The 16,286-nt window shown below is 40.7% G+C and overlaps 1 protein-coding gene across 4 annotated transcripts in view; it reads left to right on the top strand.

The window, feature by feature from the left end:
• The window catches only part of GRAMD2B (GRAM domain containing 2B), a 60,200-nt gene that overhangs the window by 22,222 nt on the left and 21,692 nt on the right, over positions 1-16,286 (top strand). For all 4 annotated transcript variants that reach the window (XM_026652420.2, XM_026652416.2, XM_026652417.2 and 1 more), the window contains exons 2-4: positions 11,826-11,948; positions 13,734-13,821; positions 15,152-15,218. In XM_026652420.2, coding sequence (XP_026508205.1) covers positions 11,826-11,948; positions 13,734-13,821; positions 15,152-15,218 — 278 coding nt within the window. The remainder of the gene's footprint in view (positions 1-11,825; positions 11,949-13,733; positions 13,822-15,151; positions 15,219-16,286) is intronic.

Here is a 16,286-nt window from a genome sequence, read left to right as displayed (position 1 = left end):
AGGCTAGAACAGATCCTCATTGTCAACAGGCAGTTGCCAAGAGAACCAAACCCACCCTACTATGCTTAATCAGAGAAGCTATACAAAACTGCTCTCATTTGGAAGCTGCTCTATATCTCTTTTGAAGAATAAATATGTGAACTTTGTACAGGTTCCCAAAGCAGATGTTGCAGTGGGATCTAATACTGTCACCCAGCTGACTCTTCCCACTCTGCACCCCCCTGACCAGACAAATGAGTTGACAGGCCCTTGAGGAAGAAAGTATAAATTTCATTTACTATGCAGGCATATGTTACTGCCAGCCCTTATGCTAGAAGAGCTGTTGCTTGGTCTAACAACCTTCAAAGATAAAATCAATATGAAGAAAAATGTCTTAACCAGTATTCTTTGACAACTCCCAAGATACAATTAAGTTCTCTGCCAGAGCTATTTCCTCAAATGCTATATTGCACAAGAAGCTCTGGCTCAGGATGTAGAAGGCAGATAGCCAAGTACAGCAGCTTCTGTCTGTCTCTCTATTTTCCATAGAAAGAAAGCTCTTCAGGGAGCACTAGCTGAGTCAAATGGAGAGAAATACTCAGTTTTCTCACAAACAAGGTAAAAAGCCAGAGGCCTCTACAGACACTTTGTCCTTTTTCCATTGACAAGACAGCGAGAGAGTCTCACCTGAGGGAAGAAGATACACAGGTGACAATTGCCTGTCTGTCTACTTCCAGCCTAGTCCAACCTATAGAACTTTACAATCTCCTTATCATAAAATGCTGCGTTGTGATTATTGTTAGGTTTACCCTAGAACAAAAGGCTGAAGGCAATGGGGAACAAATATATCTGAATGGAGGACTATCCAGGGCCAGGCTGAGGACTCTTGATGGCTTTCCAATATGTATATGAGCATGTGTTTGTGACTGACTGACTGTAACACCTCCTGGGTGTCCCAGCCTATGATGGAGGCTACAGTGCAAAAGTGAAGGATGCAGTGCAGTTTACAATCAAAATGTTCACGAAACAGCATGGAGTTTGCTGATTCACTAATCTGTCACAACCACCTTAGGCTAGGTCTACACTACAGCAGGGTTCCGACCTAAGATACGCAACTTCAGCTACGTGAATACCGTAGCTGAAGTTGCGTATTTTAGGTCGGCTTACCTGGTGGTGAGGACGGGGGAAAGCCGACCGCTGCCGCGCTGCCGCCGACTCCGCTGCCGCCTCTTGTCGAGGTGGATTTCCGAGTCGACGGCAGAGCGATCAGGGATCGATTTTACCGCGTCCTCACGAGACGCGGTAAGTCGATCCCCGATAAACCGATTGCTACCCGCCGGATCGGCGGGTAGTGAAGACGTAGCCTTAGAGAGGAAAACTCTACAGAAGGTTGGCTGGTGTGAAAGATGACAATGTGTGGCAATGGTGGAGATGGCTGATACAAATTGTAGCAAGAAATGTCACTATAGCAGACTGATCCCCAGCGCAATGTGAAAATGGGAGAAAAGATGGCTAGATTGCCAGAGGTGGAAATCTTGTACTAATCTTGTATTGCAACATAAAAAACCCTCTTCAATCTTATTTCATGACACTGTAGGAGAGGGAAAAAATGTTTATTTGTATCTGCAAAGTCCTGGTCAAAGGAGCTGTTGAAGATTGTGCAGAGCCTAATTAATCCAGACTGCTTACATCCAGGATTAGAGTCCAATACTTCTTGTTGCGAGAAGTCTTCATGTTTCCTAGTGGATAAGATTGCTCGGATCAGCTGTCTGTCTCCATGGAAGCAGACACGTGATTGCAGGAGACAAATGCGGATCTGCTGAATTTGGGTAGGGTTGCTTGCTGAGGTGCTAGGAGAGTTTTGAGTACTGTAATAAACTAAGATAGACCTGTGCCCTTCCTCTCTGGTGGAGGGGAAAAAAGTGGCTAATTGGACAGGCAGTGCGTTACTTCTGATTTGAACCTGTGACAAGTCAAGAAGCGTGTGTGTTTGTTTAAGCAAACTCTCCAATTATTGCCTTGTCTTTAATCTATATTTCTTAGCCAAAAGTTAAGAAGGTTGAGATCAGGCAGTTCTGTGATATCTGTTCACTAAGTCTCCTGAACCTTGACCCAGTCTGCTTTGTTTTAGGTCTGCTTCTGGCACAAAGACTGTACTTGCAGTGTTTCCTGATCAGGTGTCCGTGCTAATTCTCAGATATCTCGTCCATCTGATCAGCTTCCATTCAACAGTCCCTTTCATATGTTTCCTTCTCTCTCTCTTTCTCTGTACCCAACCAAGAGCTAGATATTTTTGGTTATTTCTTTACACAGATTAAAACAGTTTAGCACAGTTATAATCCCTGATATCAAAACAGAATTGTTCTAAAAAGTGCTATAAAAGAGAAGAGATCCTGAGTACACTGTATCTAGCAGCCTAATCTCTCACTGTAAGTGCTGAACTATACCATTTTTAAACAGGGAACCAGACCAGTAGGACTTCCTAAATCTCACAACAGACTTTTTCACTAAAATTCTTTTAATATGTTAAGTTTTAAAAAAAAAAAATCCTTGCATCTATATTTTTAAAAGCACCTGGTACAACTAACCATTGCTACAAGGATATAGAAGAACCTACCATATTCATGCAACAGATCTCTTGCATAAGCACAGCTAAATCTGAAAACTTGGCTCACACTCATGTAAAGACTTATCCCTTTGGTAGGCAGGTACTTTTCCAAACACTTAAAAAAAAAAAAAAACAGTGTGAAGACTTTCCAGTGGTGAAGCCAAGCTTTCTTTTTCTCACTTGTTTACTCCTGTGACGATGCCCACAAATGACTGCATTGTTAGGTGGCAGCCATGGATTTTCATAAACCATGAATATTTGTCAGGCCCTACTGTAGGTATGACTGTTAGCAGGTTCTGCAGGCAACTGCATTTTTTCCTTATTTAATTTGGCAGAAAAGAATTGGAAGCTCAGACCTCCAGGTGCCTCTTCCCTCCCTTTCTTGATTCTGAATAAAATGTAGGGCACGTCCACACTAAAAACTTAAGTCGATCTATATTAGGTCAATTTACAGCCACCAGTAACTACTGCAGTGGTTCATGTCCACACTACCTGCCTTCGGTCGGTGGCACATATCCTCACCAGGAGCGTGTCCACTGACCTAAGGTAGCAGAGTGGGGAGCTGAGAGTCCAGGCTCTCAGCTCCACTCACTGCTCCCCACCAGGAGCCTGGCTGCCCCACAGGATCTGGCCCTGTTTTGATTTTGGGAATAGTGCTCCGTCCTTGGACTTTCTGCTCAGGCTAGCCAGAAAGTTGCAGTGGTGAGGTTTTGGAGTGATTTTTTTGAAGTGGACAGATGGACTGGGGACTTTGAAGAAAGATATAACAACCAGAATGGCTTACATTCCTGGTCTGTTCTGTTCTTTATTTTTATAAAATATTAGCCTCTCACTTAATGGCACAAGGAATTTGTTTCTATTTTTCTATGGAACTTGATAGCGTCTGTCTTTGATTAGATGGGGGAATACTGCCTGTTAATAATAGATGGTATTTAAGAACTGAGAATTTACATGCTAATGACGTCCACAATGTCACAATGACCTTACTGCTGTCTGCTGAGGTACTATGGTGTGAGATTTGACCTGGTTATTATCTGAAATGTTTATCCACTGGGCTAAAAAAGTGCAATAAGATAAGATACCTTTCCATTTTGTTTTGCTATTTTAAAAGGTATAAGTCCATGCTTAATAACTAGACAATTTTATTGTTTTCATTAGACAAAATTCATTACTTGTTTAAAATTAAAATTTATTCAAATTTTCTAATATTATATAAGAATACCAACATTTCAAACCAAATGTGTATATATTGCTATGTTTAAAGGTATTGCTGCAAAGTGAGAATACATCAATAAATATTCAAATAACTCTGCTTCCTCACCCTCAGAAATATAATCTGGGTGACAAAAAATAACTACCAGAGTGAGGAAAAGCAAACTCACCAGTGCTAATGTCCCCAAATCCCTTCTGTGTCATCCTAAGAGCCATTTCATAGGCAAAATATGCATATGGCACACATTGCAATGCCTGTCAGGAAATGCAGTCAATCATAGGCCCAGTGCGTTCTCAGACTGCTGCCTGTATTGCTGAGAAGGGCTGACACCGAGCAAAACAATGGTGTTCAGAAGATCTGGTAAAAGAGAGAAGGATAGCTGGAGGCAGGGCAGAGGGTATAACTCAAATATAGTCACATCTACTATAGCAGCTTCACTTCGTTGTGTTTATATTTGGCTCAGTGAGTTGTTTCTATAATGAGAGAATTAGCCTCCTAGCATTGCTTTCAAAAGGATTGAAGATATGCAGATCATTAGTGTCTGCTAGAAAAGAATAGAGCTTCCACTATCTTTAGCTCTGTATCCACTTGTAATAACAAGCTGACCCCCAATTTTCGTGTTCTTGAATTCCTTAAGCTTTGAACACACTCTCTTCACATGTATAAAGATATGTCTGACAACTTTACCCCTCCAACATACAACTGAAATGGAATCCTTCCAAAATCAGATGCTCAATTTTGGGCTTTTATATGTACAGACCAGAGAAATGTGTTTTAAATTAGACAAAGATAAATTTACTTCATCCACTCGAATACACCATTAGTCTACTTAGCTTCTTGTTTGCCCCATTAAGCAGCTCTTCATTTCTTCACTCTTAGTCCAGATGTATTCTGCTTGGAGTTGTGAACATATTTCAATAGTATTCGCTCTCTGAATCACTGTCAAAATCACAATGCCCCTGTGTGTCTTCACTTATGCCATACAAATGTGTTATTTCTTTTAAATCTTGGAGCTGCATTATACCACAGAAGCAGGATAGGTGTACGTACAGAGCTTAGATGTTTAACTCCAGACAACAGGACAGTTCAGAATAAACAGATTCTATTCCTTTTAAATTCTGAGCATCGTTCTGGATTTTATATGGTGTTAGTGGCATGTCTGCCCCAGTGTGACTCCCCACATCCTTATCTGGTAAAAATAGGATGCTAACTGTCATGGTTACAGGGCAAAATAGACAGTTTCTCTCTTAGTCCCTCTGATGTATACCCCTTTGGCCTTGCTCTCTTCACCCCTCTCTGGCCAGAACTATATGGTTCAACTGTTCTGGTCTGGATCTCTGAACAGCAGCACCCCTGTTTCCCAACCTTTTTAACACAACAAGTTCAACCAGGTTTGGTACCTGTAAACCTTCTTTCTCTATCAGCCTGTGACAGTACAAGTTCACAGGGACATAGAGCCAGCATCTTCAAATGAAAGTATTTATTTATTCACTTATTCAAGTACACAGCCTGCAAAGTGAAGGGTAAAAACAATAAAGGTGTATACGTAAATTTCCCCTATATTTACCTTTCCTTGAAAGCTTTGGTACATTTCATCTAGCCTAGTTACCTCCATTTCTGGCTGGGAATAGCACACTCTCCTGCTTGCAGCATGCTCTCTGTCTCCTTGCATGACAGTAGCTCTCCCTGGGCAGCCCCTCTTGGCTCACCCAAAGCCCCTCTTTTCTAGGCCCTCTGTGTTGTAATGGTTTAGTATCCTTGTTTGATCCTAGACCTACGCTTGGGAAGAGTAAATCATTCTTAGTTTGGCTGGAGCTTGGTAGGAAGTATTCCCCAATAAACAGCTTCCCCATGGTTTCCTCAAGGGCTCTTACCTGTGTCCTTGTTTTGTTTTCCCTGCTTGGTCCCTTTAACGACCCCACATCAAGTAACCCCTCATAACTACACAGGGTACATCTGTGCTGTAATTAAACATCTAGAGCTGGCCCATGTCAGCTGACTTGTGGGGCTGTAAAATTGCAGTGTAGACTGTCGGCAGATCCTGTGAGGGGGAAGGGTCCCAGAGCCTGGGCTCCAGGCTGAGCCTGAATGTCTACACCACAGTTTTACTGCCCGAGCCCAATAAGCCCAAGTCAGCGGACACGAGCCACTCACATGTGTTTAATTGCAGTGTAGACATATCCACAGTTGCATGCACCATGTTCGTCAAAATAATAGATATTTCCCAGTAACATCATACACCAACCAATAAAGACATGGGCCAGGGACGATGTACCACACATTACTCACTTGGCAGATTAAATTTAACAGTAGAAAGCGTCCCATTATGCTGTTGTGAAGGAAGTCCCTTAAATATACAGGAGAGTAAAAATAACCTGGGTAACAACTAGACGTGTTGCAGTTGTTTCCAGCATTCAAGACAGAACTGATTGGATTCAAAACTAAACAAAATATTGGTGTGTCATGGCATTGCAAACCAGTGAAGTCATTTTCTAATCTGTTCAGAATTAGAAAATATTCAACAAACACTGCAAATGAACAAATGGCAGCCTTTGTGGTGGTGGAGTTTCAGAACTGGTCATCCAAGCAGCATGTTTCTGCTCTAAATGGATATGAGAGAGCTTAATAAACAAGCAGCTAGTGGGACACTACTTAAGATAGCTTTTGATCTCTGAGAGAGGGTGGACTTGGAAGGTGAGAATAGCCACTCTAGGGAAATATGAGCAAACTTGCAGAATATTAAGGATCTACATAATACGTTTCTGTGTGTTCTAGGGATTGTTTCATTTTTCCTGAATTATGTGTTGAGAACTAAAACACAAATTTATTGGACCTTTCTCAGAACACTTAATGAATGCATATAGCGCATTGGTCAAATAACGCTGAATATTTGTAAGCAACTTTCATTCAACATCTGCCAAAACAACCAAAAAGCGGTCTTTGGTGAGTGCAAAGGGAACAGGATATAGTATAGGTTTTTAGTAGCCATTACACTTCATAATAGTTTTTCAAAGGAAAAAAATTCAAATAAAATTCCATTGTAATCAACTTAATACAATTTTTGCGACATAGGTTAGCTACAAGTCTGAGTGGCTGATGTTCTAATCCAGAAGACATTCTTCTGAATTCAGAAGGAACTTTCTTTCTGTAGCATAAAGAACTTGGGCTCCCAGATCTGCCACTAGTTTTCTGTGTTTATATACCTTGTATAAAAGAGACAAGATCCATTTCCCATGACTTTTAAAATGTGCTGGCTAATGATGGGTCTCGGTACACTTCATTAGAGACACATCCGGTTCACTGCTTTTTGTTAATCTATTTCTCTGCTCTTTTTTCCTATGTTCCTCAGTTCTGTTCTTGCTGTATATTATGGTTATGTACTGTAACCAACTGTTTTTCTAATACACAGAGTTCATATCCTTTTAATGTCACTAATTTTATGTTGTCGTTTTAACTGTGTGACTCATCAGTGAAGATGAATCTCTACAATATTAAAATGTATTCCCTTTGTGCCATAATAAACCTGAAAGTGATTTTTTTTAATAGTGTGGCATGTCTGAAAAGTAGGTAGGTTTTTTTGCATGTTCATCTTGAACCAGATATTCTATCAGCGTTAGAGTTGTGTGTTTAAAAGTATATATTCACAACAAACTCAAAATCTTGATATTTCACCTTGATATTTACAAAAATGGTCCACTTGCATGAAAACCCTGTTAAGCAAAATGACACCTACCATAACACTTTTTGGGGGGTTTTTTGAGGTGGAATGGGCTACTTTCTCTCAATAATTGCTCTGTTAGACTACAGTGAAATCTAATGATCCAAAGTTTTGCAATTTGAAGATCATCCAAGTCTAATCTCCTGTATATCACAGGCCACCAACAGCACACTCACGCTAAATCCAACAACTGAAATGAGACTCTCAGGAAACTAGACTATTATATGCTACAGGTGGAGAACTGGGTGGACTAAGATGCAGCAGTATCTAAGGAGCCTGAAATGGCAGAGGAATTACACGCTATTGCTTATATTTTACATCTGTGGTGAGTTAATTTCCAGAGAGATCTGTAGGCTCATGTGAGAGGAAATGAAGATTTACTCCTTTGTACTGAATTTCTGATTGCATGAGCTAGGTGAATGTGGCAGTGGTGTTGGTGGGGGGTATATATGAAGCATACGTAGGAAGGCATGTGTAGCTGTGACCCATGACACACATTTGCAGCGGTGGAGTCTACTTAAACTTCTTTACTTTAATCAGGTGCACCCATACATGGGCAGGACTCTCCCTCTTCTTCCTGGAGGCAAGGCCTGAGCGGGGAAAAGGACTTTGGTTGCTTTTAGAGATGCAGTGAAAAGAGAAGGTGAACAGGTTGGGCTGAGCCCAGCTCTCCCCTGCCCCCAGATCCCTCAGAACAGGTAAAAGGAATAACATAATACCACATTTCTTCAATCCCTAAAACACTTTCTACCACCCCATGATACCATCAGGGAGCTGCATGTTTGTGGTAGGAAAGGCATGCATGGGTGGAGCCTCGTGACTTTGGAATGGTGGCTGGAGTTGCTGTTGGTAGAGAAGGCAAGGGGTTGAATGACGGACATAGTCAGGGGAAGGGAATTTTAGGTGTGAAGTCATTTATACTACTGTTCCGCAGTTAAAGCAAGTGGGGAGGAAGGATTAATTGAAAGAAAAAAAAATTAAAACAAAATGGAAACAAAACTACTCAATGGATCATAGGTTATAAAGGATTTGAAGATGGGCAGGAATTTCGCTCTTATGAGTTGTTACAGGAGAAAGGAAGAGGTGAAAAGGATATGTGTATATTTCTACAGAGAGATTTAACGGCATCTCTTTATCTTGTTGAGCCCCATGAGAAATCTGAATAACTACATGGTGCTTCATTGTTCCTCATCCTTCCTTCCCGATTGTTTTTGTGTCCCTACTTAAGTCCTGTGAACTTTCTCTGTAAGCAGCACTGTAACCTCTTTACATAGTTTTTACAGTGCCCAGTCTGGTGTGACCCTGATTCCTACTGGGGCCTCTCAACATGGCAGTAATATAAATAACAATCCTACATCCAGTAAAGGGTTACTTTAAATTCAAGGTGTGTATACACACACACTCCCCAATCCCAACACTGCCTGCTTCCTTCTCAGGCAAGTTACTTCTCCCAGGAAGCTTAAGAACTTTGGGGGGAAAGAGACGGACAGTTGACTACGTCCTGAAGCCATCATAAGAAGTGGCTAAAGGACCACTAGGCCCTTCTATGCCCCAACCTGGTCTTTAGTGGGAGGGAGCATCCCTGGCCCGCCCAGGTCCTGACCAAAGTCCTCTTTGAGGTTCACGCCCATTGGAACCTCAAACTAAATAAAACTGCTGGTTTGAGTTCTTGATATAAAAGGTTTGTGCTACCCAATGCCTCTAGATTGCTGGTTCAGGTTAGATCAGAAATCATTGAAAGCTGTTACCTTTGGACAGACAAAATTGACGCCTGTTGGTGGAACAGTGTGGAAACTTGCTGTGTTGATCCCTGTGCTTTGACTGTTCTGTGGGTAAATGGAATTTTCCTTAGCAAATGTCAATTTGGTATCTCTTTCACAGACCTTAAATTCACTGGGTGTGGGACTGGTTGCTCAACAGGTGGGTGTTCTCTCAAGCTTTCAAATTTACAAATCCCAGTGTAAATAAGGCATAAGGCTCTGATTATTTGTGTCCTATAAAATAAACATTGGTAATCAGCTGCTGGCTGAGAGAATGTGGTAGATTTGCACGAGCATTTTTACCACATTGCATTTTGCAATGTTTCTCTCCTGACCTCACTCTGCCAACATCAGGTAGACACTCTTTTGATTTCTTTGTGCCATTCCAAGTGAAAATATGAGATTGAAGTCAGTCTGAGAAGACCTATGCTAATATGAATGACAAGGCCTTGGTCTTGGTATAGTAATTAAAATATCTACCAAAACTTTTAATTGAAGTTACATTGCAAAATGTCATTATCAAAATGATGGTCTGGACTGTGGTTGCCTTGCCATCTGTATAACCATTGTAAAATTGCATACAGATCTACACGGAGAGGTCCCTTGTAAATTGGGGTCATCCAGGACCACCTTTAAGGAACACAGTTAATGTTGACAGATGCAACATTTACCCTACCTTCTTATTTTCCTTGCTGTTTGTTGGCAAATTTCTAATCTTTCTAGGATTTGATCCCCAAAATAAGAGATGTATGTGGTAGCTTGCTAAAAATCCTAAGCAACTTTATAACTAAAATCCATGCCTACCAGAGGATTCTGCCCTCAACTGATTTCTTTTTAAAAAAATATCAATATCCACTTCCAAGGTGGAACAGTATTAAACAATGGATGGGGATGGGAAAGAGGCTTAAAAATACAGATGGTTGGACAGCCTCCTCCTTTGCCTTTAGACTTGAACCCGTGTGTGTAATATATATAAAAATCTAGGATAATGTTAAGCATCAGGGCAAATTTTGCAAAGGGTTGTGTATTTGTTTAAATTTGGCTACCATTTTGGCTACCATATAACTTAATTAGTATGGTAGTATATGTGTTTGCCATGGGAAAGATGGATTTCAGTCTCATACGCAGGCTATTAAATACAGATCCTGTATTGTGACCTAGGTCACTTTCATAAACCTGACAGATACTTCTTCACATTCAAAATAAAATGGAATAAAAATGCTTTCATGGAAACTTTGTAGTAAGTAGTGACTGAGGGGTCAAACGGGACTTATTGGTTCCAGTTAAGAGGAACTCTGCCTTAACTTGATTTTATTATAATTGGCTATAAAGAATGTGTTTAAGTATATCATATAGCTTGTAGGCTGATTAGAAAACTTAAAATTTTTTAACTACTTGACTCAGTTAAGCACTGAACTCATTTAGTTTAGATTTATTCCTTTACTACTTGGAGCCAAACCTGGACTACAAACATGATTGATTGTGTAATACTAGCACTTTCATTTCTGGTCATTTCCCCCCATTGCTAGAATTTCAATGCTGTAGCTCATGTTGCTCAGGTGATATCAGGTCTGTGGCTGGAGATTCTTTCCAGGACACTAAATGACAGTGTGTACTAAATAGTTCTATTTTTGCATTAAAGTGTACTCTGCATTGAATATTCATATTTTGATAGATTTGCTGGCATTAAATTTCCCAATTAAATGGATCTTAAGAGCTGTTGCTGTGTACTTGAGTACAAGGAACAAGATAGGCTCCTTGTTTGCTTTATTTGAAAGCTTTATAAATTATGACATTTGAACACGGCTCTAGAAAACAAAGCAGTTCCATATTCATATGTAGGGTTTGAAGTTATCCCTCAGCTAGATTGGTGCTGTTCTCAAAATGATAGGGGGCTTTTTTAACTTTCCCACATGTTAACGAGAATCCTCACAAAGATCTTTGAAAGTGCTCTTTTACTGTTGTCTTTAACTTGGGGCTTATTGGTGGGTTCTGCAATATTCCCTGATAAGTCTTTATAGCTACACTTTGTACACTTTGCTGCATCCTAGAAAATGAGACAACTTTTTGAAATGCATATCATGGAAAGGGTTTAACAGAAAAAACTATCTATTTATGTTAGCTATTTATAGAACTGATCAGAAAAACATGGTGAGGGGGACTTCTGTCAATTTCAAAACAGTAAAAATCTTCAAAGGCGCACTTAGATACTACAGTGACTGGTGCTATGTAGACATTAGCTGATCTAGAAGGTTATTTTAAGTTCCAATGTTAGTATGACCGAAAAAGACTGAGTAGATTAAAGTTCTAAGTAAACAAGAGTGGAGGCTATGCATTTAGTTTTCCCAAGTATGATCAAAGATACAAGAATGCCTATTGTTAAAATCTTTATATGTTAAAATCTAAAATGAATGATTGAAATACATATCAGACAATTTTCTTTTTTAGGTCAGTTTGCAGTGGCTTTTGTTCTTTGACCTTGGTATGAATCCTCAGATAAAGAGAACCCCTCTCTCTCTCTCTCTCTCTCTCTCTCTCTCTCTGCAGTTCAGATGGAGAATATGGTGCAGAGGAAAAAAAGAAGGCTGGAAAATCACCCAACCTATTGCCACAGATCCCTACTAGTGAGGCTGAATGTTTTGATGACCGGAAAAAAGCTGGCGCCACTAGGTAATGTCAGGAAACTGAGCAGCAATAAAAATTGCTGAGACGCATCCAAAAAAAGTGGTGAGAAACAAGATAAATATTTAGTACACGTAAGGTCCTGATTGTGGCCCAGCTTCTGCAACTGTACAAGGGAATAATGGGGTATCAGATGCTCACTTGTGCCAGCTATTGGAACACAGAAAGGAGCATTTCAGGGGAAGAGCAACCTTGTTGGGGCTCCTACATCCAACCTCCTATGCAAGTAGGTGGGAAAGGACAGGATGAGGTAGGTAGAGGGCAGAACCATGGCAGAACCAGCTAGCATAGTTGTACTGGCATGCTAAGGGAAGTGCACTGCACAGATCTAGACCTGTTGCAGGTTACTTCCATTGCAGAACAGGGAGAGACTGGGTGCCAGGCTTTGTCTGGCTCCAGGGCTACTCCTGGTGCAGCAGAATGTTGTAGAGTCCTTTGCTCATGACAAAGATATAACTGAGCTCTAATATGGGATCCCTGTGGTAAGAATCTTCTGTCTCTTCAACCCCTCAATCACACCATTCTTATAGGGAAACAGGATTCAGTGATAGAAATCTCTGTAGCAGTATATACTAGGTCTTGTGAAAACGCTAAATCAAAGAGTTTGGGTGGCAGGGAATACCAATAACTCATACAAAACAAAGGCTGTGACGGTTTTAAAATCCCAGTCGAACAGCTAGATGACTTGCTCAGAACCATGGGATGGAAGTCCTAATGGCGTGTCTTCTTGCCTGTTCCTTAGATGACCAATGCAACAACCAACCTAGGATCACAGATTTGCTTACAAGGCAAACACACGAGAGCCTATTACATCTTCTTGCACATACTGTGTTTTCCGTGCTTCTTCATGTAAAACTCTTGAGGAAGTACAAGAATTTTCACTGTAGACTGCACCTCTCCAGTTAGACATCTCTGTCCCATGAAAAATTTATCCGATAGTCCCTGTACAGTGTTTTTTGTATGGTCAATATTCTTACTATCATTCAAGATTTGAACCCAATAGTGACTATATCAAATGACACACATGATGACTTCACATAAAACAAGAACCAGGGATCACCCAATGAAATCTATAGGCAGCAAGTTAAAAACAAATATAAGGACTGGGCATTGTGTGAAGAAGTACTTCAATCTGTGGAACTAATTGCCAGGGCATGTTATGAAGGCCTTAACTATAACTGGGCTAAAAAAAATTAGATAAATTCATGGAGGATAGGTCCATCAGTGGCTATTAGCCAAGATGATCATGGATGCAACCCCTTGCTCTGGGTGTCCCTAAGGCTCTGTCTGCCAGATGCTGGGACTAGACAACAGGGGATGGATCACGTGATAATTGCCCTGTTCTGTTGATTCCTTCTGAAACATCTAGCATTGGCCACTGTCAGAAGACAGGATACTGGGCTAGATAGACCACTGTTCTGATCCAGTATGGCCATTCTTATGTTCTACTATCCAAAAGAAAAGCCATAGTCTTTGCCTATAAGGTGAACAAAGTATACAAAAGAAACTAACAGTAGTTAACTTATTCCAAACAACAAATGAACATTCCCTCTAACGTTAAAAGGTTTTCATTGAGCTATGAGACCTGGTGTATTCTGAAACTGATGTTAACTGACCTTATCTGCTTCGTTGTCATCAAGAGACTGGAGAATAAGAATGAAAGTTAGAATAGAAATAAGAATGTGTGCCATAGACAGAAGTATACATCCGGATGATAACAAAACTAATTAAATGACACTAAGCATGGTATTAGGAATGTTTTCTTACCCTCAGGACAAAGATCAGTGTGGACAGCCCCCTCCTGACAGCAGATATCAAGAGTGACTCCAAGATTGAAAGGAAAAAACGTGCCTCAAATCAGGTAATACAGAGATAACGTGTGTGTTTTTAGTTAGAGTAAATGACTATACTATCATTGTCTAGCCCAGTAACAGTACTGTTCATTGTAGTGTAAGCACTCAAGGTTTGGGCACTGCCACTGGTTTCTTGCCCAGTGCCTTTGAGATTGAGTGAAACATGGTAAGTGCAAAAGTGAAGCCTTACTACCAAGTACAGCCACTCAGGATTTGAGACAAAGGAACAATCTTTAACAGGAGCAGAAGATGACTTTTTTCCAGTTTAGTTCAAAAGATTTTAGAATATCATTCTTTTGGGAAAGTTCACCCGTGGGATATTCTCTCCCTCCTCGTCCTTGCCCTCTGCATATCTATTCTAATTATAACACATCAGCTTACTGGTGCAGATACACTCATGTGGCAACATCTAGAACATATATTTCTCACTTTGAAATGTTCTTTGAGGTTTTTTTGTTTGCTGTCCTCCGATTAAGCTGGAGTATGGGTGTAGTTTTGCCTCCAGAGTTGAGTAGTGTTACTTCTCCTCCTGCCCTGCCTTTGTGAATTTCTTCACATCACATTAGATGGTACAGCCAGGGCCGGTGCTTCCATTTAGGCGACCTAGGCAGTCACCTAGGGCACCAGGATTTGGGGGGGGCGGCATTTTGCCGCCCTTGGCGGCAATTCGGCGGCGGGGGGTCCTTCCGCACTCCGGGTCTTTGGCGGCAATTCTGTGGCGGGTCCTTCACTCGCTCCGGGACCCGCTGCCAAAGTGCCCCGAAGACCGGGGGGCCGGAAGGGCCCCCCCCCCCCCCGCCACAGAATTGCCGACGACGACCGGGAGCGTGGAAAGACCCCCACCTAGGGCGCCAAAAACCCTGGCTCCGCTCCTGGGTACAGCTATAGAAGAAACTTCAACTCTAACTATGGAGTTACAACTAGTGCCTCCTTCTCTTCCATCTCTGCAGAAGATAGTGCTTTATCCAGACAGCAGAGCTGGAGGATTCTGTAAAGTTAGCAAAAAGCTCAGTATGGATGTACCACTCTCAAACCACTAAAACTAGTGCATCTTTCTGTTGTATAAAGGTTGTACAAAGACAAATAAAATATCACTGAGCTTTCTTCTTTTGAGGCGTTTAAAAGAAGAGCTATAAGGCAATCTTTTACTTCCAGAACTCTTGAATTTGAGAATAAGGGGGTATTTATTCATTTAACTGCATTTCTGTAGCACTAATCACCATAGTATCTGAGCATTTAGAGGATGCTAAAGGAGAAAGCAAGTGTGCAGATTAAGGGGGGTAAATATATTTTAATGAAGGAATAACCAAAATGTATTCTGTGTTTGTTTAATTTTAGTTCAAGGCAAATGCTCACTATCACAAGCTATTTCTGGATGTCCCAACTGCAGAGCCACTGAAGCAAAGTAAGTACCACACGATTATTTTATCTGCCTCAGAATGCAAAGTGAATCCATGACAGGACAATGGAAGCTGTTGGTTATTCAAGATCCACTAAATAAATGAACATCTGTTATAAAAGCAGTTTAGCTGAATGGATTTATATATTCATAAGGCCTGTTCCTCCATCTACTCAGTGTTCCAGTGGGACACTTGCAGAATTTAAACACATCATTCCTTTGTTTTCAGTTGTCAGGAGATGTTTGTGAATCATAACCTGTGATGTGACTGTTTTGCACTTCCAAATAGAAATAACCAAGATTTACACATTCTACTTGATTACTACTGACTAATACTACCAAAACCTGCAGTAGAGGTGTGAGGGAACTGACCAAATGACTAGTTCATTCTGAAGACATTCAAGTATGTAAAGCTCTTAAAGTTCTGGCAAACTTTGTGTCCTATTACCTGGAAATACACAGTGATCAAGCTCAATCCCTTTAAATTTCAGGTGTTGGTAAGAGAAGTAGTGGGTGAGAGGGTGTTAAACTTTAAAAGTTTACATAGAGCCATAACTATATAAGAGCACAAAAGATGCACAACTTGTGACAATATCTTAAAAGAAGGAATAGCAACTCCGCATGTGGTCAGCATACACTACATAAATGGGGGATGCGGGATTGTTCTGTAGCCATAACATAAATCGCATCCTATTCAAATGCGTATCTCTCAATCTGCTTTGGGACTAATCTACATGATTCATATCGTATTTAGTGGGTTTAGAGAGAGAAGTGGCTAACACGCCCAAGAATTCTTCTTGTTTTCAGTATGTGGTATCCTGAAATGAGCATAATATATTCATAGGAAGTAAGTGGAAGTCATTGTGTAAAGTACTTTAATCTTTGGAAGCTTTTTCACATTGTGTATATTGTTGTACTCCTCAATGGAAGGTTTTACATTTAAGTTCAGAATGTGTAAGAAACTTCCTGAATTCTTCTTAACTCATTTGGCTCATCCCTCTTTACAATGCATTTTTAATACCTTGAAGATTTATCAGAGTTCAAACTCATACAGGTTTGAGCTCTAAAGATTTT

This window comes from Terrapene carolina, unplaced genomic scaffold, assembly GCF_002925995.2.
Source record: "Terrapene carolina triunguis isolate 2854851 unplaced genomic scaffold, T_m_triunguis-2.0 Scaffold113, whole genome shotgun sequence".
NCBI lineage: Eukaryota > Metazoa > Chordata > Testudines > Emydidae > Terrapene > Terrapene triunguis.
This window is presented reverse-complemented; position numbering and strand designations above follow the sequence as displayed.